This window comes from Entelurus aequoreus, linkage group LG03 (assembly GCF_033978785.1).
Source record: "Entelurus aequoreus isolate RoL-2023_Sb linkage group LG03, RoL_Eaeq_v1.1, whole genome shotgun sequence".
NCBI lineage: Eukaryota > Metazoa > Chordata > Actinopteri > Syngnathiformes > Syngnathidae > Entelurus > Entelurus aequoreus.
Window position 1 is genome coordinate 24,880,258 of NC_084733.1, and position 23,548 is coordinate 24,903,805.

Here is a 23,548-nt window from a genome sequence, read left to right on the forward strand (position 1 = left end):
GCTATTCCACAAAATTGTTTGGGTGACCCCAAACTTTTGAACGGTAGTGTATATATATATATATATATATATATATATATATATATATATATATATATATATATATATATATATATATATATATATATATATATATATATATATATATATATATATATATATATATATATATATATATATATATATATATATATAAAACTGCTTAAGATCACTTTTCTTGTATTTCGGCGGTTTCATGGCTGTTTGACTCGTTTCTGCTTATCAAAGCTCAGAGAATTATGCATTAGGGTTTTCTGGCACCGTCTGGTGGTTAAGGGGTTGCAATTACATCAAAACAATATTTTCTTGTTTTTCAGTTGGCAAAAAATGAGATTAATTTGGTTTTCATGGAAAATGCAGAGTAAATATACAGTAATTACAGTCTGTTAAAAAACACAAGTTATAATGGGAGTCAATTGGGCCGAAAGAGTTCTTAAGAGAAGGTGTGTATACTTTGTATCCTTTCCTAACAATGTTGCAATCAACAACACAATGCGATTGTATTAAAACAACAACAACAACAAAAACTCCCTGACAAGCCGTCAAACTGAACAGTCATGTCACATAATGCCTGGTTTGGGCCCTAGGGGAGCACAGGGTTAGAACAAGTCAAGTAGCGCCACTGACTGCAAATAAAATATTTGACTTTGGAGATTTCATTGTATCGTCAATCAAAAAGAAGTCAACAGTGTTTTTTTTCTGCGCCTCAGCTGCCGTCCTTTGGCGCCTAACGCTGGAAAAATGTCTGCATGAGCTAATGGAAAGTATTTTTAGGTGAGTGCAAGTCTTATCTTTCCGCATGCATGTTTTTGAGGACAAAGGAGGTATGGCACTGAGCTGGTCCACGTAAAAACTAAAAAGCATCTCTTCTATCAGTCGGCTCTTTCAGGAGAAGCGTCTGAACTTCATAAGTTTCTGGAAGGCCTGCTTAAACTCGTCGTTGAAGGCGGTGTAGATCACCGGGTTGATCAGCGAATTGAGGTATCCCAGCCAGGTAAAGACGTCAAAAAGCACGGGGTGGGACCAGCACTCTAAGCAAATGGCGGTGACCAGCGTGAACACGAAGAACGGCAGCCAGCAGACGATGAAAGCTCCCAGGATGATGCCCAGAGTCTTGGTGGCTTTCCTCTCTCGTGCCGCGCACAAGCGCTTCCTCTCCAGCACGCTGTCCGCCAGCTTCACCTTCACGCTGTTCACGAAGAGCGGCGACCCCCCGCCGCCTTCGGCCTTCCCCGCGCCGGAGGAATGCAGGTGCGCCTCCTGGTTGGTGGTCGAATTGAGGGAACAGAGAGACGAGCCTGCCGAGGTCTGAATGAGCTGCGCCGTGGTGAAGCGTTTCCCGGACGACGTCGGCATCTTAAAGATGCGGGAGCGGGCGGCGACGTAAATCCGCCCGTAGAGGATGACGAGGAGCACCGTGGGGACGTAGAAGGCTCCAAAAGTGGAGTAGAGGGTGTACGAGATCTGATCCGTGTTCACCATACACTCCGTCAGCTCCTCGTGGGCTTTGGCCTGCCGCCAGAAGAGCGGAGGCATGGAAATGGATATGGAGATCACCCACACCACGGCGACCATCACCGCCGCCCGCCGCATGGTGCGCCGCTTGGAGTACTCCAGCGCGTCCGTGATGGCCCAGTAGCGGTCCAGTGCGATGACGCACAAGTGGAGGATGGACGCCGTGCAGAAGGTGATGTCGGACGACAGCCAGATGTCGCAGACAATCTGCCCCAGCGACCAGGTCTTGCTCACGGTGTACAGGATGCTGATGGGCATCACCAAAATGGACACCAGCAGGTCGGTGACCGCCAGCGAGCCGATCAGGAAGTTGGCGGGCGTGTGCAGCTTCCTGGTGAGGAAGATGGTGGCGATGACAAAGGCGTTGGACAGCACCGTGGCCAAGGTGACCACGCTCAGGAGCGCCGACAGAGATATCTGGAGGCCCAGGAGCGTGGCGCCGCTCCAGTAGGGAGTCGCCGTCGGATCGGGACTGTCTGTGAAGTTGCCGGTGAAGTAGTCCAGGGAGATGTTGTCCATCTCCATCTTTTTTTGGTGATCCTCTTCACTGAAGCACGCCCAGGAGCCACGCCTCGGAGACAGCTGGGGCGTTATTCCCCTTCAGTCCCCATGCCGTCTTCATAACAACCATAATCCCATCATTCGGGCTCCCAGCTAATGGCGCTGTAACCGAAGCCGACTTATTTCTCCAATGCAGTGTTCAAGCATCGATCGGCCCCCGGCTCGTGCGGAGAGATGAATTCTAATTTGTATTCAGCTTATGTCAGACGGGCACTTTTGTTCTTCTTTCTCTCCACTCCTATTATCTCATCTCCAAGCAGCCGGGCGGCAAACAACCCCTCGACACCAAACCTTCCTATCTATCAACGCTTTAATGGGCTCAGCCGTGCCTTATTGGAAGGCGACGATGACGAGGGCAGATATAAGGGTCCGCTGGGCGTCTGTGTGATATCTCTTCTGGGAGTCCACGTGGGGACCGTCACGGTGATGGAATCCAACACGGAGGACGGTCAAAGCTCGGGCCATCCTTCTTGGGGATGAATCTCCTGCACAGACAAGAGAAACATCATTTTTCACTGAATCACTTTCTTATTCTCCACACACAAACAAAAGAAAAACATCACATGACCAACGTGGACCTGTACACATGTAGCTTTGTGACTCAACACCCACACACACCTATTCCTTTATTTACACCCTGCACATTTGGTGCATGCTCATTTGCAACTGACAAAAGTAGAGTTTCGGGATACGGGCTGTTTCTTGGCTAATTTCTAGTCATTGCGTTACGTGTCTCCCCACCGCCGGACTATAAGCCGAAACTTTTTTTTTTTTACAAAGTTTTCAACTCTGCATCTTATACAAAGGCTTTTCTTCGGTAATGGCTAAATTATGGCAAAGAAATCAAACAATGTACTAATGATCCACTTAAAAAACTGTTCAAACTCAAAGTGTATAATATAGTTGGTTATAGTTTGCTTTGTACATAATTTTATCTGTTTGCAAATGCACCAAATCGTTGAATTTTAATATTTTTGATTAAATAAATAAAAGGTTTGTATGTTCTCCATATTCAACATTATGTATTATTCTAACTGATCTTTTTTGTAACACCGTTAGTGAATGAAGCGCACATTGGTAGTTGTTCCCCCATATTTCTACACAATAACTGAGATATGGTAACACTAGTGAGCAGTAGAGAATATGGAGTGATTTTTGGTCTAGAACAGTGGTTCTTAACCTGGGTTCGATCAAACCCTAGGGGTTCGGCGGAGCCTGCGCCGCAGAGGTCAAGACACACCCAACTCATCGTGTAAATAAAAACTTCTCCCTATCGACGTATTATGGATACCCCCAAACAATGTTCCCTCTAATTTTCCATCTGATTTGCAGGTGTGTAATTTGTTGTGTTGGTTTTGTTCTTTGAACAAGGTGATGTTCATGCACGGTTCATTTTGTGCACCAGTAAAAAAACATAAGTTTGTCTTGAATTTGAAATGTTTTTTTGTTTTTTTTTCACTAAAGAAGGGTTCGGTGAATGTGCATATGAAATTGGTGGGGTTCCGTACCTCCAATAAGGTTAAGAACCACTGGTCTAGAACATGTTTTGCTTTATTCATCATTGACGTGTTTCTTGCTACTTTATTTTGTATATTTTTTTACATGAGTTTTCCAGTTCCTTTTATCATCTATTATTACACCCAAAAATGTGTCTTCTTTTACCCTTTCAATATCTACTCCGTCTATTTGTATTTGTGTTTGACTTTCCCTTCTACTGTTACCAGTTAGCATTATTTTAGTTTTTTCTGAGATTCAAAGATAGTCTGTTTTTGTCAAACCATCTTTTTAATTTGTTCATGTCTTCTGTTATTATTGCTATTAGCTTCTGTGTGTTCTCTCCTGAACAAAAACGCAGTTGTATCATCCGCATATAATACTAACTTCAAGTCCTTTGTAACTTTACAAATGTTGTTTGTATAAAGATTGAACAATTTTGGTCCTAGTATTGATCCTTGAGGTACGCCACAAGATATTTTCAGGTCTGTAAACGTGTGTTCGCCCATCTTCACGTATTTGCTTCCTGTTGGTTAAGTAGCTTCTTACCCAGTTCAAGACTTATCCTCTAATTCAATACCGTTCTAATTTGTTCATTAGGATAACATGATTGATTGTGTCAAATGCTTTTGTTAAGTCCATGCATTTTTTTTGTTATCTATTGCATTGGTGATATCTTCCGTTATTTCGACTAATGCCATTTATGTTGAAATGTTGGCTCTGCATCCGTATTGGTTGTCTGTGAATGTTGGATTTTTATTTTCTGAATTTTCCAATCCGTTTTTAAACAGTTTTTCAGTAATTTTATAAAATTGTGGAAGTAGAGAAACAGGTCTGTTGCTTGTAAACTGGTGTCTGTCTCCAGTTTACAAACAAGAAAACAGGAGACTTTAAATCAAATCGTTTTTAAGATACGGCTTGTCCATGGCGCTATAGCCCGCCTATCTAGAGGTTGGGCTGCACTGTCTCTGTTTATGGAATAAGCTTCAGTCCATTTTTTTCGTGTGGGGAAAACATCTGGTTATGAATACGTGTTGGAAATGCAATGGAGCCCAAAATGAAAACATTGCGACCATTGAAAGGGATTTACTTATTTTTACACTTAACAAGAAATGTTAAATAATGGCCTTTGGAATTGGAGTAACTGCATTTTTAAAAATGTACATATTAGTACTGTATTTTCCAGTTCATATGGTGCACTGGTGCATAAGGCGTACTGTCGAGGAGCACGTCTGTTCAGGTGTATTTTCATACAAAAGGCGCACCGGATTATGAAGTGCATTAAAGGTCTACTGAAACCCACTACTACCGACCACGCAGTCTGATAGTTTATATATCAATGATGAAATGTTAACATTGCAACACATGCCAATACGGCCGGGTTAACTTATAAAGTGCAATTTTAAATTTCCCGGGGAACTTCCGGTTGAAAACGTCTATGTATGATGACGTTTGCGAGTGACGTCAATGGTTGAAACGGAAGTATTCGGACACATTGTATTCCAATACAAACTGCTCTGTTTTCATCGCAAAATTCCACAGTATTCTGGACATCTGTGTTGGTGAATCTTTTGCAATTTGTTTAATGAAATATGGAGACTGCAAAGAAGAAAGCTGTAGGTGGGATCGGTGTATTAGCGGCTGGCTGCAGCAACACAACCAGGAGGACTTTGACTTGGATAGCAGACGCGCTATCCGACGCTAGCCGCCGACCACATCGATAATCGGGTGAAGTCCTTCGTCGCGCCGTCGATCGCTGGAACGCAGGTGAGCACGGGTGTTGATGAGCAGATGAGGGCTGGCGTAGGTGGAGCGCTAATGTTTTTATCATAGCTCTGATGAGGTCCCGCAGCTAAGTTAGCTTCAATGGTGTCGTTAGCAACAGCATTGCTAGGCTTCGACAGGCGGTACAGCATTAACCGTGTAGTTACAGGTCCAGTGTTTGGTTCGGTGTCTCCTGATAGTAGTATTGTTGATCTTCTGTCTATCCTTCCAGTCAGGGGCTTATTTCTGTTTCTATCTGCATTCAAGCACGATGCTATCACGTTAGCTCCGTAGCTAAAGTGCTTCACCGATGTATTGTCGTGGAGATAAAAGTCAAAAGTGACAGTCCATTTCGCGTTCTCGACTCTCATTTTCAAGAGGATATAGTATCCGAGGTGGTTTAAAATACAAATCCGTGATCCACAATAGAAAAAGGAGAAAGTGTGGAATCCAATGAGCCCTTTTACCTAAGTTACGGTCAGAGCGAAAAAAGATACGTCCTGCACTGCACTCTAGTCCTTCACTCTCACGTTCCTCATCCACAAATCTTTCATCCTCGCTCAAATTAATGGGGTAATCGTCGCTTTCTCAGTCCGAATCGCTCTCGCTGCTGGTGTAAACAATGGGGAAATGTGAGGAGCCCTTCAACCTGCGACGTCACGCTACTTCCGGTACAGGCAAGGCTTTTTTTATCAGCGACCAAAAGTTGTGAACTTTATCGTCGATGTTCTCTACTAAATCCTTTCAGTAAAAATATGGCAATATCGCGAAATGATCAAGTATGACACATAGAATGGATCTGCTATCCCCGTTTAAATAAAAAAATGTCATTTCAGTAGGCCTTTAAGAAGTCATATTATGATGTTTTTTTCTACATTTAAAACACTTCCTTGTGGTCTACATAACATGTAATGGTGGTTCTTTGGTCACAAGTTTATATAGATTATGTTTTAAAGACCGTCTTCAAGACGCTTTTTGACTGTCTCTTCAGGATGCGCCATTTTGTGGGCGGTCTTATTTACGTGCCTCCACTTCAACAGCGTCTTCTCCCCGTCATCTTTGTTGTACTGGTAGTTTTTAACTCGTCTTCTACGGACAGATATAAGTTATAAGTTTAGTTCAATTCAGTTCAGTTTTAGTTTATTTCTAACATGCATACGATACAATGTAATGCATCACACAATTCTAGTTGTTTCATTACAGCACGTTCGAAAAGGAGTAGGAAGAAGCAGAGCTTCTTTACGATACTTTACATTAAAAATGGCAACAGATGAGAATGAATGCCCCACAACAAGAGGATGGAGAAAAAGAAGGAGCTTATTGACTATGGCGCGGACTAGAATGGTGGGGGCGCGCATATTTTCGGGACTTATGCAGATCCCAAATACACATCAGCAGGTACCAATAAGTAAGAAAACTTGGCTTTGCATAATGTAGCGAAACAAAACGCCAGATAATATGTCTCCTAATAGGTGCCATTTTGGGGTCCTTATACACACACACACCATAATAATACCCGTATGTTGAAGCACTGTACGTCTGACTATGGTAGCCGCAATGCGCCGACAAGTTGTAACTTACCAAAGTCGCATTAAAACATTTTGACAGATTTGTGGGAGTAATGTGTAATGTTCTATATTCTCAATTAGAGATGTCCGATAATATCGGACTGCCGATATTATCGGCTGATAAATGCTTTAAAATGTAATATGGGAAATTATAGGTATCGGTTTCAAAATTATCGGTATCGGTTTCAAAAAGTAAAATGTATGACTTTTTAAATCGCCGCTGTGTACACGGACGTAGGGAGAAGTACAGAGCGCCAATAAACCTTTAAGGCACTGCCTTTGCGTGCCGGTCCAATCACATAATATCTACGGCTTTTCACACACACAAGTGAATGCAAGGCATTCTTGGTCAACAGCCATACAGGTCACACTGATGGTAGCCGTATAAACAACTTTAACACTGTTACAAATATGTGCCACACTATGAACCCACACCAAACAAGAATGACAAACACAATTCGGGAGAACATCCGCACCGTAACACAACATAAACACAACAGAACAAATACCCAGAACCCCTTGCAGCACTAACTCTTCCGGGACGCTACAATATACACCCCCTGCTACCTCATACCTCCCCCCAACCCCCCCTCAACCTCCTCATTATCTCTCAGGGAGAGCATGTCCCAAATTCCAAGCTGCTGTTTTGAGGCATGTTAAAAAAAATAATGCACTTTGTGACTTCAATAATAAATATGGCAGTGCCATGTTGCCATTTTTTTTCCATAACTTGAGTTGATTTATTTTGGAAAACCTTGTTACATTGTTTAATGCATCCAGCGGTGCATCACAACAAAATTAGGCATAATAATGTGTTAATTCCACAACTGTATATATCGGTATCGGTTGATATCGGATTCGGTAATTAAAAGTTGGACAATATCGGAATGTCGGATATCAGCAAAAAAGCCATTATCGGACATGTCTATTCTCAATGAAATATCAACATTCTGGTGTTGCTTGCTTGCGGGTACTTGCTAGCATCATTGATTGAACAGGCGTCAACATACAGTCCACACGTATCTCTTATGTGTCACTGCTATCTACTGTTCAGACTTAATACACCATGTACAAAATACAATTGCTTTGAGGTCAGTAAGCACAACTAGCATTAAGGTGCACTGTTGATTTTTGAGAAAATAAAAGGATTTTAAGTGCGTCTTACAGTCCGAAAAATAAGGTAACGACTTTGTTTGATACTTTTTAGAATGAATTGTCTTGACATTTGAGAAGCTTCCCAGAACGTTGTCGACCGATAAGATGACGCGTTTACAGATCCGTCAAGCAAAGAGCTTATCTCCTCTGGTCTGGTTTACAAGACAATGAGATAATGAGACTCGTAATGAATGGAGGAGAGGAAAAGATTTCCAATCAAGAACAGGCCCTGCCCTAAATTGGGCTGCACACTGTTTGTGCGGAATATATTAGATCCTCCATCTGGCTTCGAAAATTTAATGAAAGAAGGCAGAGCCCCAACCAGCAAGTTCCTACAACTACCAGGCAGAAGTAAAGCAGATAATAAGACATATACTCTAAATCAGACTCCATTCATAAATAATATCTACTTCACTCCTCTACTCAGACTTGGCCCAAATCCCACATACAATGTACAGATATGTGTTTGTGCAGCATGGGGTCAACCTCCATACAACCCTCTGACCCCGGCGGGACCTGCAAACACATTACGGCCCCCTGCTGGTAGGAAGCTAATTGAATCAACTCAGGAGAGAGCGTCTGTCAGCGCTTGTCTGCCGTTTACTCAACCCAGCACTCAACGCTTGCCGGGTAAGGATGTAAAAGTGTGTGTGTGCATGTGTGTGTGTGTGTGTGTGCGTGGGTGTGTTCGTGTTTGTGTGTGTGTGGGGGGCTTGTGTGTGTGTGCAGGCAGTGAACGTCGAAAGGGAAGACAATTGATACTGACGTTTGGACAAACGGATGAGGACTTAATGCGAGTCAAGGGACCCTTTGCGGATGAACAATTAGGTAATTGCTAACAATTCCCAATAGGTGTGTCATCATTTAAAACCGAGGCAATAAGTCAAAGATCCTCCTCTCTGCTCTGTCAATGGAGGCACAGCAAAAATGCTCGTCAAGGATCCTCTATATGTGTTCTGCTGTCATTCAGTGTTGACATCAGTACAAACCGCATGTCAAAGATCCTCACTGCTGTTGTTTTTTTCAAGACTGACTGCAAAAATAGATCCTCTTTATGATAGGAGTGTACTGCTCTTTTTTTAAAGACCTATTTCAAAAGGTTAGTCAAAGATCCTCTAATTGAGAGGAGCACAACATGTTGTTTTAAGGACCTAATGGAAAAATACTAGTCCAAGATCCTCTTTATGACAGGGGTGAACTGCCGTGTTTTTTAAAGACCAACTGCAAAAAAACGCTAGTCCAAGATTCTCTCTATGGTGGATACACAGTGTTGTTTTTTGAAGGACATATTGAAAATGTTTTATACAAAGATCCTCTACATACCAGGAGCACGCTGCTTTTTTTTAGGGACCTACTACAAAAATGCTAGTCAAATATCCTCTAATTGAGAGTAGCGCAATTTGTTGTTTTAAGGACCTAATGGAAAAATGCTAGTCCAAGATCCTCTTTATGACAGGGGTGAACTGCCGTGTTTTTTAAAGACCAACTGCTAAAAAAAAACCGCTAGTCAACGTTTCTCTATATGGTGGATACACACTGCTGTTTTTTGAAGGACATATTGAAAAAAATGTATACAAAGATCCTGTGAGGAACTCGCATGGCTGCCGTTTGTGTGTCCCCAAGATGCAAGAACCAGGAGGAGGATGAGCAGGTAAGATGATTTTAATGAACATAAACAGAAAATAAAGCAGTCTTGCATAAATGTTCCAAACATAGAGAAAACATAAATAGACATATGCTGATTGGCAACAGGTGTGGACCGGCTGCCAATCAACGGCAGGTGAGGAGAAAACAGTGCTCAGCGGAACAAACAGGAAATATAACAAAATAAGAGCACTGACAGGAAGTAATACAAAAACCAGGAAACAAACTGAAATGAAGTGACCGATCGTCACAGATCCTCTACATACCAAGAGCACACTGCTGTTTTTTTTTAGGGACTACTACAAAAATGATAGTCATATATCCTCTAGTTGAGAGGAGAGCAACATGTTGTTTTAAGGACCTAATGGAAAAATGCTAGTCCAAGATCCTCTTCATGACAGGGGTGAACTGCCGTGTTTTTTAAAGACCAACTGCAAAAAACGCTAGTCCAAGATGCTCTATATGGTGGATACACACTGCTGTTTTTTAAAAGGACATATTGAAAAAATGTTATACAAAGATCCTCTTACATACCAGGAGCACACTGCTGCTGTTTTTTTTAGGGACTACTACAAAAATAATAGTCAAATATCCTCTAATTGAGAGGAGAGCAATATGTTGTTTTAAGGACCTAATGGAAAAATGCTAGTCCAAGATCCTCTTCATGACAGGGGTGAACTGCCGTGTTTTTTAAAGACCAACTGCAAAAAACGGTAGTCCAAGATGCTCTATATATGGTGGATACACACTGCTATTTTTTAAAGGACATATTGAAAAAATGTTATACAAAGATCCTCTACATCAGTGGTCCCCAACCACCGGGCCGCGGCCCAGTACCGGTCCGTGGATCGATTGGTACCAGGCCGCACAAGAAATAAAACATAAATAAAATTTAAAAAATTAAAAAATACATTATTTTTTATTTTATTTTTTATTAAATCAACATAAAAAACTCAAGATACACTTACAATTAGTGCACCAACCCAAAAAAAACTCCCCTCCCCCATTTACACTCATTCACACTCAATCGCACAAAAGGGTTGTTTCTTTCTGTTATTGATATTTCTGGTTCCTACATTATATATCAATATAGAGAGGAGTGCAACATGTTGTTTTAAGGACCTAATGCAAAAATGCTAGTCCAAGATCCTCTTCATGACAGGGGTGAACTGCCGTGTTTTTTAAAGACCAACTGCAAAAAACGCTAGTCCAAGATGCTCTATATGGTGGATACACACTGCTGTTTTTTAAAATGACATATTGAAAAAATGTTATACAAAGATCCTCTTACATACCAGGAGCACACTGCTGCTGTTTTTTTTAGGGACTACTACAAAAATAATAGTCAAATATCCTCTAATTGAGAGGAGAGCAATATGTTGTTTTAAGGACCTAATGGAAAAATGCTAGTCCAAGATCCTCTACATGACAGGGGTGAACTGCCATGTTTTTTAAAGACCAACTGCAAAAAACGCTAGTCCAAGATGCTCTATATGGTGGATACACACTGCTGTTTTTTTAAAGGACATATTGAAAAAATGTTATACAAAGATCCTCTTACATACCAGGAGCACACTGCTGCTGTTTTTTTTAGGGACTACTACAAAAATAATAGTCAAATATCCTCTAATTGAGAGGAGAGCAATATGTTGTTTTAAGGACCTAACGGAAAAATGCTAGTCCAAGATCCTCTACATGACAGGGGTGAACTGCCGTGTTTTTTAAAGACCAACTGCAAAAAACGCTAGTCCAAGATGCTCTATATGGTGGATACACACTGCTATTTTTTTAAAGGACATATTGAAAAAATGTTATTCAAAGATCCTCTACATACCAGGAGCACACTGCTGTTTTTTTTAGGGACTACTACAAAAATGATAGTCATATATCCTCTAATTGAGATGAGAGCAATATGTTGTTTTAAGGACCTAATGGAAAAATGCTAGTCCAAGATCCTCTTCATGACAGGGGTGAACTGCCGTGTTTTTTAAAGACCAACTGCAAAAAACGCTAGTCCAAGATGCTCTATATGGTGGATACACACTGCTGTTTTTTTAAAGGACATATTGAAAAAATGTTATACAAAGATCCTCTTACATACCAGGAGCACACTGCTGCTGTTTTTTTTTAGGGACTACTACAAAAATAATAGTCAAATATCCTCTAATTGAGAGGAGAGCAACATGTTGTTTTAAGGACCTAATGGAAAAATGCTAGTCCAAGATTCTCTTCATGACAGGGGTGAACTGCCATGTTTTTTAAAGACCAACTGCAAAAAACGCTAGTCCAAGATGCTCTATATGGTGGATACACACTGCTATTTTTTTAAAGGACATATTGAAAACATTTTATTCAAAGATCCTCTACATACCAGGAGCACACTGCTGTTTTTTTAGGGACTACTACAAAAATGATAGTCATATATCCTCTAATTGAGATGAGAGCAATATGTTGTTTTAAGGACCTAATGGAAAAATGCTAGTCCAAGATCCTCTTCATGACAGTGGTGAACTGCCGTGTTTTTTAAAGACCAACTGCAAAAAACGCTAGTCCAAGATGCTCTATATATGGTGGATACACACTGCTATTTTTTTAAAGGACATATTGAAAAAATGTTATACAAAGATCCTCTACATCAGTGGTCCCCAACCACCGGGCCGCGGCCCAGTAACGGTCCGTGGATCGATTGGTACCAGACCGCACAAGAAATAAAACATAAATAAAATTTAAAAAATTAAAAAATACATTATATTTTATTTCATTTTTTATTAAATCAACATAAAAAACTCAAGATACACTTACAATTAGTGCACCAACCCAAAAAAAACTCCCCTCCCCCATTTACACTCATTCACACTCAATCGCACAAAAGGGTTGTTTCTTTCTGTTATTAATATTTCTGGTTCCTACATTATATATCAATATAGAGAGGAGTGCAACATGTTGTTTTAAGGACCTAATGGAAAAATGCTAGTCCAAGATCCTCTTCATGACAGGGGTGAACTGCCGTGTTTTTTAAAGACCAACTGCAAAAAACGCTAGTCCAAGATGCTCTATATGGTGGATACACACTGCTGTTTTTTTAAAGGACATATTGAAAAAAAATTATACAAAGATCCTCTACGTAACAGGAGCGCACTGCTGTTTTTTTAGGGACCTACTGCAAAAATGCTAGTCAAAGATCCTCTAATTCATCTTTGAAAAATTAATCCTCCCAATCGCGCCACACCGTCCCCTAATTAAATCAACATAAAAAACACAAAATACACTTAAAATTAGTGCACCAACCAAAAAACCTCCCTCCCCCATTCACACTCATTCGCACAAAACGGTTATTTCTTTCTGTTAATAATATTTCTGGTTCCTACATTATATATCAATATAGATCAATACAGTCTGCATGGATACAATCCGTAAGCACACATGATTGTATTTTTTTATGACAAAAAAAAAAATAAATAAATACATTTTGAGACACTTGTGATTTAGGGCTATATAAATAAACATTGATTGATTGATTGATTGAAATAAAAAATTCTGGTCAAAGATCCTCTATATAACAGGAGTACACTTCTCTTCTTTTACAGCCTTATTGCAAAAATTCAAGTCAAAGATCCTGTATATTACAGGAGCGCACTGCTGTTTTTTGAAGGACTTACTACAAACATTCTAGTCAAAGATTCTCTATTGTACATTGTAGTTTTTTTAAGAACCTAATACAAAAATTCTAGTAAAATATCCTCTATATCACAGGAGTGCACTGCTATTTTTTTTAAGAAGTACTACAAAAAATGCGTGTCAAATATGACAGGAGCGCATTGCTGTTTTTAAAAGACCTACTACAAAAATTCTAGTCAAAGATCCTCTATATAACAGGAGTACACTGCTCTTCTTTTAAAGCCCACCTGCAAAGATTTAGTCAAATATCCTTTATATGACAGGAGTGCACTGGTGGTTTTTTAAGGACCCTCTACAAAAACTTTTTCTTTTTTTTTTTTAGATGTACTGCAAATATACTTGTCAAAGTTCCTCCACTGTGCACTTGCAGTACAAAGGTGCAAGTCAGAGATCCTATATATCAGTGGTCCCCAACCACCGGGCCGCACAAAAAATAAAATTTTTTAATTTTTAATTTTTATTTTTTTAATTCAATCAACATAAAAAACACAATATATACATTATATATCAATATGGATCAATACAGTATGCAGGGATACAGTCCGTAAGCACACATGATTGTATTTCTAAATGAAAAAAAAAAAAAATTAAAATTAAAAAAATAAATACCCCCTATATATGACAGGAGCGCAGTGTTAAGACAGTAGCAATCTTCAGCGCGTTAAGTAAATATAAATGGCGTGACGATTAAAATTAGGCGCATAAATATCCAGTGCTAGCAATCCAGATGCAATAAAAATCATGTTGCTAATGTCAAAACATTAAAAGTAACAGGGGTTAACTTCTTTTTACACTTGTATAACAAAAACGCAAACTGGTGCGATGAATGAAGCACATCTTTCTTCAGTGAGTCGCCATTTAAAAATTGTTATGACAGTGTAAAAATGTCACAGTTGATAAAGGATTTTTTGGGGATGTGGACAGTTTATTTCACTTTAAAAGTGACCTACATGATGAGCCAAAAAAGCTTTAGAAAACAAACAAAAATCACCTTCAATGTTCTTGCCAAATCCCTACTGGGCGAAGCATTGGAAGTGCACGTGAAACACTGCCAAGTAGCTGCAGGAATAAAGGTTATGCAAAGTCACCATTTTTGTTTTTTGTTTTTTTGTTTGTTCTTTGTTTTTTACGCGCAAGCCGAGCGTCGGAGCGTGGCTTTACGAGCCGGAGTCACCAGATGTCCACCTTTAACACTTCATTTGGGGCAAGTGTCGCGACACAAAATAACATTAATTATGGTGTTTTGTCCAGAAAAGCTAAATAATAAATGTGTGCGAGAATGAAAATATGAAATATAGATGAAGCCTTAAGATAACGTCACACGTGCGTGTGTGTGTGTGTGTGTAGCCTAAAGGTTAAACAAACAATTGGCGGTTAGCATATTTTCATCCCGATAAGCCTACAATGCAAAACAATGCTTGTAATCAATATTTCATTTAGAAGGGCATGAATTATTATTATTTTTTTAATGAGCCGGGGGGGGGACTTTTGGTACCCGTGATGTTTGCAGGTGCCCGGGAGCACTGAGAGTAGGTGTTCTTCTCGGGGTGCGTGGGTGTGCACATGCACGCACCATCTGCACCACCCTCCAACCGTCCTCCTACGCACACATGCAAATGCGAGTGCAAGAAAAAATACCTTTTTTTTCTCCCTCTTTTATTGTTATTTTTTTCCACACTTAGAAGGCTCTAATGTGTAGTTGGTGCCAACCCAAACATGGGACTAGGGTTGTATGGCATACCGGTGCTAAGAAAGTACCGCGGTACTAATGAATTAAAAAATGGTACGATACTGCCTTTAAAAAATACCAGTATTTATTTTCATCTGCATAAATTGCTGGTAATATATGCCGAGGTGCATGTTGAGTTTGTCAACACGCACACAGATTATTACCGCGGGTACACAAAGCGCATTAACAAATGATAAAGGTGAAGCTATAAACACTGAAAGCAGTGATGGCAAAGGTGATGGCAATTCTGAGGGCCCACAGCTCGCTAGGGCCCACACATAGCACCCAGTAGCCTCTATGACAAAATGATTTATGCATACACTAAACCAGGGGTCACCAACCTTTTTGAAACCAAGGGCTACTTCTTGGGTACTGATTAATGCGAAGGGCTACCAGTTTGATACACACTTAAATAAATTGCCAGAAGTAGCCAATTTGCTCAATTTACCTTTAACTCTGTTATTATGAATAGTTAATGATATTTATCTTTGTGGAAACACTGATCATCTTAATGATTTCTCACAATAAATATATATAGAAACAGATAAATATCAATACGCAACACTTTATTTTTATATTTTCTCTAAGTGCACATTTTTCAAATTGAACATTTTCAAATGATCACTTCTAAGACAGTCTTGTGAAATCACAATATCCCATTTTAACTAGCTAGCCACCAACATTTTTTAACAAATCATGAATTACTTTGCACCATGTTTGTACAAATAATAACTCATGTAAAATACAAAAGTAAACTCTCCAATTTTTAAATCATGTCACACTTTGAACTGGACACCAAATCTGTTATCTGTTTCTTTGTCAGTTAGTGGGAAGCCTGGCATTGCATGCTGTTAACTAGTGTGTTGTACTCTGGTGTGTAACTTGACACTGCAACTCTGAGTGAGTCTTGCAGATGTGCATCAGTGAGGCGTGTTCTGTGTTTGAAAGGTTTTGTACAAAGAGTATGAATATGGGGGCCTGAAACTTCTCAACCTTGAAGCTATGTGTCTGTCTTTAAAAGCATCAATTGTTCCAAAGATGTATTTAAACATTGAGTGGTACACAAATGTCCTGTTGGACAAAAAACATGTACTGTATCTAAAGAAATTGCATCCTTTTTTACAAGTGATCCCCTCCCAGAGAGTCTGCTGGGAAACATGGCGGGGTTCATAAAGGAAACAATCCACTCATAGTGGTGTTTTCAATTTTATGTGCCAGAAAAAAGAGACGATATTTTGCAGCAGTTAATATGGATGAACTCTAATATTGTAATAGATGGAAAGCCTTTCTTTTGGAAAAATATGTTTGAAAGAGGAATCATTTTTGTCAATGATATTATCAATGAGAATGGTAAAATTATGAAGTATGATGAATTTAGAGCTATGTATGGTGATGCTTGCTCAAGCTTTTCATTTTATCAACTAACTGGAGTAATTGGGAAAAGATGGAAACAAATAATTAATTATGGAACTACTAAATTATTAGTTTGTAAACCTCTAATAAGAAATTCTAGTTGGCAAAAAGGAACTAAAATAAATAGAAAAATATATAATTTTTATTTGATAAAGACATTTTTGAAGGCTGCCTCATACAACACAAATGGAAAATGGGAGGACTTTTTTGACTGCCCGTTGCCATGGGATGCCATATTCAAACTAATCTATAAAACCACTATCATCCATCCATCCATTTTCTACCGCTTGTCCCTTTTGGGGTCGCGGGGGGCGCTGAAACCTATCTCAGCTACAATCGGGTGGACAAGTCGCCACCTCATCGCAGGGCCAACACAGATAGACAGACAACATTCACACTCACTTTCACACACTAGGGCCAATTTAGTGTTGCCAATCAACCTATCCCCAGGTGCATGTCTTTGGAGGTGGGAGGAAGCCGGAGTACCCGGAGGGAACCCACGCAGTCACGGGGACAACATGCAAACTCCACACAGAAAGATCCCGAGGCCGGGATTGAACACACGACTACTCAGGACCTTCGTATTGTGAGGCAGACGCACTAACCCCTCTGCCACCGTGCTGCCCGATCGATGTGCAAAATCGTTATTTTCAAATTAAAATTATTTATAACTTCTTACCCACAGGCAAAATGTTCAAATTATGGAATATGACAGAGTCAGATGATTGCCGATTTTGTTGTCAGGAGCCTGAATCGATCCTGCATTTGTTTTGGTATTGTCATATTGTGTCTTTGTTTTGGGTGGAAGTTGAAAAAATGTGTTTAAGGATTGGTTTGTTTATGAAGCTTAATGTGGTTTCTGTTATTTTAGGAGAGTTCATTGACAATCATGATTTAGTCAATTTAATTATAGTACTCTGTAAAAATTTTATTTTGAACGCCAAAACAGATATTCACTTAGTATTACTTTGTTTAAAACATTTATTCAGTATTTTCTAACTTTAGAAAGTTACATGGTTGAAAACGATAATGATGCCAAAAAACATTTAAAAAAGATGAGAAGTCCTCAAAGGCTTATTTTGAAAGTATAATTATGTTTATAGATTATATGATATCTGTTGTTGTGTTTCCTAATTTGAGTGACCTGGACATAATCTGGACTGTACATAAATGCTTATTTTGAAAATGTAATTTTGTTTATAAATTATATGCAATCTGTTGTGTTCCCTAATTTTTTTCTGTGTACATGAATGAAGGTGTGTGTTGCTGAGTCCGACTTGGACATTATCTGGACTGGGCCTGGTTTAAAAAAACCTTTAAACAAATCTAATTTCATTGACAACCTGGTCTGTTGAAGATAAGGCCATTTTTTAAAAAATAAAATAAAATAAGATAAATAAATAAAAAACGTTTTCTTGGATAAAAAAGAAAGTAAAACAATATAAAAATAATTACATAAAAAATAGTAATTAATGAAAATGTTAGTGGACCAGCAGCCTATACAATCATGTGTGCTTCAGGGACTGTGTCCCTTGCAGATGTGTTGTCTATGTTGTGGGAACCAGAATATTGGTAGCAGAAAGAAATAACTCCTTTTGTGTGAGTGGATGAGTGTGCATGGGGGAGGTTGTTTGGGTTGATGCACTGATTGAAAGTGTATCTTGTGTTTTTTCTATATAGATGTAATTTAAAAAATAAAATAAAATAAAAAAATATATATATATATATTTTTTTTTTTTTTTTTTTTTTTAGAACAGGCCCGCGGGCGACTCATCTGGTCCTTACGGGCGACCTGGTGCCCGCGGGCACCGCGTTGGTGACCCCTGCACTAAACTAATATATATTTATACGAATGAAACTGAATTAAAACAAAGATATAAACATGTCATAAAATATTCTAAATGTTTTATTTCATTACCACCCTTGGCCCGTTCTGAAAAAATGGTTTGGTCCACACTAGTATTGTCCCGATACCGGAACTAAAATTATTTCGATACTTTTCAGTACTTTTTGATACTTTTCTAAATAAAGGGGACCACAAAAAATTGCATTATTGACTTTATTTTAGCAACAAATCTTAAAGTACATTAAACATATGTTTCTTATTACATGTTATCCTTAAATAAAATAGTGAACATACAAGACAACTTGTCTTTTAGTAGTAAGTAACCAAACAAAGGCTCCTAATTAGTCTGCTGACATATGCAGTAACATATTGTGTCATTTATCATTTTATTATTTTGTCAAAATTATTAAGAACAAGTGGTAGAAAATGAATTATTAATCTACTTGTTCATTTACTGTTAATATCTGCTTACTTTCTCTTCTAACATGTTCTATCTACACTTCTGTTAAAATGTAATAATCACTTATTATTCTGTTGATTGGATGCTTTACATTAATTTTGGATGATACCACAAATTTGGGTATCAATCTGATACCAAGTAGTTACAGGATCATACATTGGTCATATTCAAAGTCCTCATGTGTCCAGGGACATATTTCCTGAGTTTATATACATAATATACATTTAAATAAAACGAAAGTTGATGTTGTAATTAGAGATGTCCGATAATGGCTTTTTTGCCGATATCCGAAATTCCGATATTGTCCAACTCTTAATTACCGATTCCGATATCAACCGATACCGATATATACAGTCGTGGAATTAACACATTATTATGCCTAATTTTGTTGTGATGCCCCGCTGGATGCATTAAACAATGTAACAAGGTTTTCCAAAATAAATCAACTCAAGTTATGGGAAAAGAAAATGCCAACATGGCACTGCCATATTTATTATTGAAGTCACAAAGTGCATTATTTTTTTTAACATGCCTCAAAACAGCAGCTTGGAATTTGGGACATGCTCACCCTGAGAGAGCATGAGGATGTTGAGGTGGAGGAGGTAGGGGTGTATATTGTAGCATCCCGTAAGAGTTAGTGCTGCAAGGGGTTCTGAGTATTTGTTCTGTTGTGTTTATGTTGTGTTACGGTGCGGATGTTCTCCCGAAATGTGTTTGTCATTCTTGTTTGGTGTGGGTTGACAGTGTGGCGCATATTTGTAACAGTGTTAAAGTTGTTTATACGGCTACCCTCAGTGTGACCTGTACGGCTGTTGACCAAGTATGCTTTGCATTCACTTATGTGTGTGAAAAGCCGTAGATATTATGTGACTGGGCCGGCACGCAAAGACAGTGCCTTTAAGGTTTATTGGCGCTCTGTACTTCTCCCTAGGTCCAAGTACACAGCGGAGTTTTAAAAAGTCATACATTTAACTTTTTGAAACCGATACTGATAATTTCAAAACCGATACCCATAATTTCCGATATTACATTTTGAAGCATTTATCAGCCAATAATATGGGCAGTCCGATATTATCGGACATCTCTAGTTGTAATGCCAACAAATATCGACGTAACCATAGTAGTATCAACTCGATACGCTCCTGTACTTGGTATCAATACAGTGGATGTTAGGTGTAGATCCACCAATGGCGTTCGTTTACATTGTGACGCCGGTGAGCTACGGTGTGTAGTGAAGCATGCTTAGCTATTCCTCGTCCTGCAGGGATGATACTTGTGAGAAACTTACTTTATTTGTCGCCATGGAGATGAGGGTTAGGGATTTAGAAGTAGCTAAAACACTGCCGACTGCGGGTGGACTCAGCCGCTAACTAGCTAGCCATGTCTTAAAGCACCTCTTCCTGAGGGCGTTTCAGTGTTATAACTTCACCTTTATCTTTAGTTTTTAAGCCAAAATGCGTTCGTTCTCCCTTTTCTGTCTACACACTGTGTCTGCTTGTAAGTACTCTGTGATTGTGCGCTGCCGAACATGCTCCTCTGCTCGTAAAACCAACAATGACACGACGTGACGACGACGGTGGGGAAGGGGTGTGGTGGACCGGTACTTTTTAGAGGCGGTATAGTACCGAATATGATTCATTAGTATCGCGGTACTATACTGATACCGGTATACCGTACAACCCTCGTCCACACCAATGTTTCCTCAAAGATGTGTGCCTGCGCAATTGCGCGCTGCTCCCTTGACCTTCGCACATGGGAAATCTATGCAGCGCACAAAATCCAAATCCCACTTAAACTCTAAACAAAATGAACACATAACAAATTATTCTGTACCATTTTCAACAAGCGGTGACAAGAGATAAAACAATGACGACGTCAGCCGAGACGTTTTAAGGAGGAGGAGGAGGTGGTCTGCATCTACAATCATTTTAATGAGCAAAACTGAATAATGTCGGCCGTAACCACACCAAAACAACATCAGCGACAGAGTGACTATGTAGAAAAAAAAGGTCAATTTATGCCGTAATCACACCAAAACAAACACACTATATGTTGTACTCACACCACTGCTCTCTTTCATTTGCTTCAAAAGTCCCATACAATCATCTCAGTCAGCGATGCGTTCACGGGCACAAAAACAGTCAGACAAGTCTTCTGTGTTATGACACATTCAACTTCTACTCAGTAATTAATAATGATATATACCGTGTACATATTAATGTTATTATGAATAACTATTGAGTAACTTGATAATGACCTTTGTCAGATCGATGCTCACAATTGCTAATTATGAGCATCATTTACGTTATCATTATGTGTTCAATGGGGTCCTGTAAAATGTTATTAGTGGGACACTGAGTAGCCTAAATACAAAAATGTTAGCTGTCCAAAGATGGGTTGTTATTTGTTTTCATAGCAGTATAAAATACAAGACACCATAATAGCTGGCAACAACAAAGTAAAAAAAGACTATTTAGTGCTTTGGACAGTTTATACTGACTTGTGAATGGTTTAAAAATATGTGTTGTCTTAAAAAGTGAGGCTATCCACCTAGAGCAGGGGTCGGCAACCCAAAATGTTGAAAGAGCCACATTGGACCAAAAATACAAAAACAAATCTGTCTGGAGCCGCAACAAATTAGAAGCCATAATACAAACAGATAGTGTGTCATGAGATATACATTGAATTAAGATGACTTAAAGGAAACTAAATGAGCTCAAATATAGCTACAAATGAGGCATAATGATGCAATATGTACATACAGCTAGCCTAAATAGCATGTTAGCATCGATTAGCTTGCAGTCATGCAGTGACCAAATATGTCTGATTATCACTCCACACAAGTCAATAACATCAACAAAACTCACCTTTGTGTATTCACGCACAACGTTAAAAGTTTGGCGGACAAAATGAGACAGAAAAAGAAGTGGCATAAAACACGTCCTAGAAAGTCGGAGAAAGTTATACATTGTAAACAAACTAAGGTGAGTTCAAGGACCGCCAAAATTAGTAGGACAAAACGGCGCTCGCCAAATACTCGAATCAGTGAAGCATGTTTAATACAAACAGTCTGCTTTATAACAATTAGGGAGGTTTGTGTCATGTTTGTCCTCCTACAGTAACCATATTAAAACAAAAAATATATATTTTTTCCCCTCATCTTTTTCCATTTTTCATACATTTTTGAAAAAGCTTCAGAGAGCCACTAGGGCGGCGCTAAAGAGCCGCATGCGGCTCTAGAGCTGCGGGTTGCCGACCCCTGACCTAGAGCTAAGGTGCTAAAAAGCCCATTTGGATTTTGTCCAAGAATAGTTTAGTTGAGCATCAGTTTTTCCATGAAACATCACATTTACTGTTTACAATTTATAATGGTACAATAAACCTTTATGCTCTACTGCACCAGAATCAGCAGTGGCTGCTTCATCTGAGTTTCACCCCACAGCAAACATTCACTCTCAGCAGTCCAATGATGCCTTTGATGGTGAGTGAGTGATGTAGGCACTGCTTGGCTCTTTTAGTTTATTAGTGAACAGCTGCACCACTGGCAGTGACTAAGACATTATTCAACATCTTGGTTATTTCAATTATATAATAACAAAATATATGCTACATTTTTATAACTCAATCTAAACTTTAACTGAGATTAGATAAGCCGTGTTGTTGTTTTTGATAATTGTTTCATTAACGTACTCAATGTGCTCTTTGTTTTATACCTATATATAGGTATAGCTCGGTTAGTAGAGTGACCGTGCCAGCAACTTGAGGGTTCCAGGTTCGATCCCTGCTTCTGCCATCCTAGTCATTTCCGTTGTGTCCTTAGACAAGACACTTTACCCACATGCTCCCAGTGCCACCCACACTGGTTTAAATGTAACTTAGATATTGGGTTTAAAAATGTAAAAGCGCTTTGAGTCACTAGAGAAAAGCGCTATATAAAATATAATTTACTTCACTTCACATTTGAGTTAAATGTGTCGTGAATTGTTAACCGGAGACAGGATAACAGGAACCAGGAAACAGGGGACAGGATACCAGGATAACCGGGTACAGCAAACAATCCTCAAGCCCGGACTGGAGGGCGAGGCAGGCATAAATAGCAGCCAGCTGATTGACACCGAGTGTGGCCGGGCTGCCAATCAGCAGCGGGTGAGGGGAAACAGCGCTCAGGGAGACAAGCAGTAAATGGAACCAAAATAAGAGCACTGACAGGAAATAAACACGAAACCCAGGAAACACAACCCAACGTGAATGTGACAGATCGTCACAAAATGCTACACTTTTACTTGTGTTCTATTTCTTGCCAGGACACTTGTTCTTTTTTTTTTTTTTTTTTTTTTTTTTTTTTGCATATCAGTGCTTGGTTTTTAAATACAATAAAAAACCCTACCCACTAAACCTATTGGTTGAGTGGTTAATTGAACATGTATTTGCAATTTAACAGTTTATTATAACAGAATTATAAGACAAGTAATAATTAGGGATGCAACAGTATCAAATGTCACGGTAGGCTATCATCACGTTATTAAGGCAACGGTATGATATTATTGTCCAAAGAAAAGGCTAAAAAATGTTATGAAGTGGCAGGCATGTTTATAATAAACACACTTACTGTAATTGAAGACAAACATAATGCTAACATGTTCTAATCATATTTATTACTACAAACAAGTATTTTTAAGTGC

The 23,548-nt window shown here is 39.1% G+C and overlaps 1 protein-coding gene across 1 annotated transcript; it reads right to left on the bottom strand.

The window, feature by feature from the left end:
* Window positions 1-206: 206 nt before the first annotated feature.
* On the bottom strand, window positions 207-21,797 carry LOC133645614 (5-hydroxytryptamine receptor 1D). The gene is made up of 2 exons (XM_062040459.1): window positions 21,734-21,797; window positions 207-2,600 (listed from the first exon to the last, which is right to left on the bottom strand). Exon 2 carries the CDS (start codon window positions 2,077-2,079, stop codon window positions 925-927), a length of 1,155 nt encoding a protein of 384 aa, XP_061896443.1. The 5' UTR covers window positions 2,080-2,600; window positions 21,734-21,797; the 3' UTR covers window positions 207-924.
* Between the last annotated feature and the right edge of the window lie 1,751 nt (window positions 21,798-23,548).

Bases quoted from the DNA above. Each gene is read 5' to 3' on its own strand.
- LOC133645614 (XM_062040459.1), bottom strand. From the start codon at position 2,079: ATGGAGATGGACAACATCTCCCTGGACTACTTCACCGGCAACTTCACA.